Source organism: Urtica dioica, chromosome 9 (genome assembly GCF_054948205.1).
Source record: "Urtica dioica subsp. dioica isolate 48M chromosome 9, U.dioica_male_clone48M_v1_H2, whole genome shotgun sequence".
Classification (NCBI taxonomy): Eukaryota; Viridiplantae; Streptophyta; class Magnoliopsida; order Rosales; family Urticaceae; genus Urtica; species Urtica dioica.
Genome location: NC_142764.1, coordinates 15,867,302 through 15,870,634, shown reverse-complemented (window position 1 = coordinate 15,870,634; position 3,333 = coordinate 15,867,302). Strand labels below are relative to the sequence as shown.

At 41.3% G+C, this 3,333-nt stretch overlaps 1 protein-coding gene across 1 annotated transcript; it reads left to right on the top strand.

The window, feature by feature from the left end:
- The first annotated feature begins 18 nt into the window (after window positions 1-18).
- On the top strand, window positions 19-2,321 carry LOC149385283 (putative pectate lyase 2). The gene is made up of 3 exons (XM_089626291.1): window positions 19-762; window positions 1,748-1,851; window positions 1,961-2,321. Exons 1-3 carry the CDS (start codon window positions 19-21, stop codon window positions 2,319-2,321), a joined length of 1,209 nt encoding a protein of 402 aa, XP_089482417.1.
- The last annotated feature ends 1,012 nt before the right edge of the window (window positions 2,322-3,333 follow it).

Genomic DNA, 3,333 nt, shown 5'->3' with positions numbered 1-3,333 from the left:
ACATAATATTTTTCTCTCATGGCTTCCCTAAACCCTACTTTCACGTCCACACTACTACTCTTCGTTATTCCCTGCCTTCTGACTCACATCGCCCAAGCCTACAACACCTATGGCTACGGCTACGGCTACGGCTACACAAGCGCACCGCCGAAGTCAAAGTCAACACCAAAGTCAACGATGAACCCGATAGACTCGTGCTGGCGGGGAAAGCCGAACTGGGCCGCGAACCGGCGAGCCCTAGCCGAGTGCTCGGTCGGGTTCGGCAGCGCGGCGATCGGGGGAAAGTACGGGAAAATCTACACCGTGACGAGCTCCGCGGACGATGCGGCGGACCCTAAACGCGGGACGCTCCGATACGGCGTCACACGGGCCGAGCCGCTGTGGATCGTGTTCGCGCGGGACATGGTGATACGGCTCGAAAACGAGCTGATCGTGAACAGCTTCAAGACCATCGACGGAAGGGGATCGAGGGTCGAGATCGGGTACGGGCCGTGCCTGACGATTCAGGGCGTGAGTCACGTGATCGTGCACGGGATCGGGATCCGGGACTGTCGGCCCGGGAAGAAAGGGATGGTCATGAGCTCGGTCAGCCACGTGGGTCTCAGGGGAGGCTCCGATGGGGACGCCATTACTGTGTTCGCGTCCTCGCATGTGTGGATCGACCACTGCTCGTTTTCGAGGAGCTACGATGGGCTTATCGACGTGGTTAAGGCTTCCACGGCTGTTACTATCTCCAACAACTTCTTTTCTAATCATGATAAGGTAAGCAATCCTAAACATTCTGTTTTTGTGGGGATAGTTTATTCAATACCTAGACTTACTTGACTACTGTGAAAGTACTCATGACCTTTATAAGCTCTTGTTAGTTCCCATTTACTTTCGATGTGGGATTCCTAACACGCCCCCTCAAGATGGCGGTTCTTTTGCGTTCGCTCATCTTGGGCCGAATCCCAACAATTGGATCGGATACCCGTTTGGGCTTAATGGGCTCTGATACCATGTGAAAGTATCATGAGGTTCCATCTCAAAACCAATTGGTAATGAGGGGAGTAACCCATGACCTTTATAAGCTCTTGTTAGTTCCCATTTACTTTCGATGTGGGATTCCTAACAACTACGTACTAACGTATATATAATATACACATTGGACATGGCATTATTCAGATATATAAGGCGTTTGGATTATTGATTGAAGGGTGTTTTTATTTATGTATTTATAAGGCTGATGCCGCTTTTGTTTACTGTATGTAATAAAGTTTAGTCTTGCAGTATAGGTCACCCAATTCCAAACCCAAGCATGGTAAAATGGATCACTATTCAAGCTAAATTCTCAAAATGTTTTAATTGGTAATATAATTAATGTTTGACTAAATTTTATAAAATAGTTATTTTTTTTAAGGTGTCAATAACTTTTGACCCATATACATAATTTTAAATATACGAGAAGACATCATATATACATACAAGTGTTATTACAAGTTCAAAACTGACTATTTTGCAAATCAATTCATTAATTATATTTTAGTCAGCGGAGGAAGGAAAATAAAATAAGTATTCGGCTATCTCTTTTTATTTTTTATTTTGACATAATAAAGTATGGAACCAGAATAATATTGAGGAGGGCATATATATATTTCATAATTACAATACCTATCAACATTAGTGGCTCGGTCATTTTAATACGTAATTAATTACTTTATACAATATTGTCTTTGACTCTAATTATTTCACACACAAAAATTTGTAGGTAATGTTACTGGGACACAACGACAACTATAGTGAAGACAAAGTCATGAGAGTGACAATAGCCTTTAATCGATTTGGACCTGGTCTCACTGAACGAATGCCAAGGTATATATATGCACACGCATGACTCACCTCTCTTTTATTTTTAAAATAATTCCATATATTCTATATATAAACCCTAACTATAATGACATGTCATCTTATAACAACGCAGGGTAAGGTTCGGATACGCACACGTGGCAAACAACAAGTACGATGAGTGGAAGATGTACGCCATGGGAGGAAGCTCGAACCCGACGATCTTCAGCGAGGGAAACTATTTTGTGGGACCCGATTACAAGCCAGCAAAACAGGTGACTAAGAGAGCGGGTCAGATTTCTGGATGGAAGAAGTGGAAATGGAGATCCTCCAGAGACGTTTTCAAGAACGGTGCTTACTTTGTTCAGTCCGGTTATGGAAGTTGCTACCCTAAATATACTTCCAAACAGACCTTCAAAGTCGCTCATGGTTCCTTGGTTCCTGCTTTGACAGCCAAAGCCGGTGCTCTTCGTTGCTTTGTGGGTAAACCATGCTAATTAGTCAACATATATAATGACATTCTCATGCATGGTTGCCTTGATATATATATCGCCATCTTTCTCTTTTTGACTACCATCTCGATATCGGGTCAACGTTGATCATGTATATCATCTTAGTCTTCAAATGACTTGAGATTTTAGGGAAAAAAAATATGTACAGATGTAAAATGTAAATTATTACAGAGGAGAAAGTACGTAATCTATTTGAGCTCCCTATATTTTGCTTAATAACCTATAAAATTGCCACAAGAGTATATTGAAAAATAAAGATTCCAGGAAAACAAAAATTTTGCGAGAGGAAATTGTATTATCTGCTGTGCTTGAAAAAAAAAAGCACACGCACATAGAGACAAAAAGAACTGAGAAACTAGAGACTGAGAAGAGAGACAACTGTTAATGTTGAAATGAGATATCTCCTCAAATAATACTCTCAAGTTTAATAACTGAAAGTCCGATTTTAATTTTTAGATTTCGGCATTAAGGTCTCGTTGTAATCCGATTTTCTTAGAAATTAAGAAGAATTAGAAGTAGCTTGTAAATTAATTAGATTCCAAGCTCCATGTATTGCAGAGGACACGTCACTATTAAATTGATATCATGCACTCATCAGCTTACGAAGTGTGTTCCTCCTCAGTCCAAAATGAGCGAGACGGTGTAGAAATAGATGCTTGACCAATCTTCATCTAAGAGATTTGAGCAAGACGCATCCGTTAAAAGAGCTCTAGGTCACCTGATCGACTGTCCCTCCGAGCTGAGCTCGAGCGGGCGAGCTCAGGCTTTTTGCAGTCTAAGGTATATATCGACCTAAAATATGTCTTACTTTATTCTACATGCGTGGAGTGGACTAGGGTAATTAAGCCAATTCCGGTGTACTTGGGCCACGAGTTCGATTGCCTTGACGCCTTAAAATCACTTTTTTATTGGATCCTATATCGCATAGTCTTAGGTTTGAAAAACATTGTTAGTTGTTCAATACTTTCTACAACACGTTGTTCAAGATCCTTCACTT

Excerpts from the sequence above, each read along its gene's own strand:
- LOC149385283 (XM_089626291.1), top strand. The coding sequence starts at position 19 with ATGGCTTCCCTAAACCCTACTTTCACGTCCACACTACTACTCTTCGTT. Across the intron at positions 763-1,747 it reads TCTTTTCTAATCATGATAAG|GTAATGTTACTGGGACACAA; the intron begins GTAAGCAATCCT and ends AAAAATTTGTAG. Across the intron at positions 1,852-1,960 it reads CTCACTGAACGAATGCCAAG|GGTAAGGTTCGGATACGCAC; the intron begins GTATATATATGC and ends ATAACAACGCAG.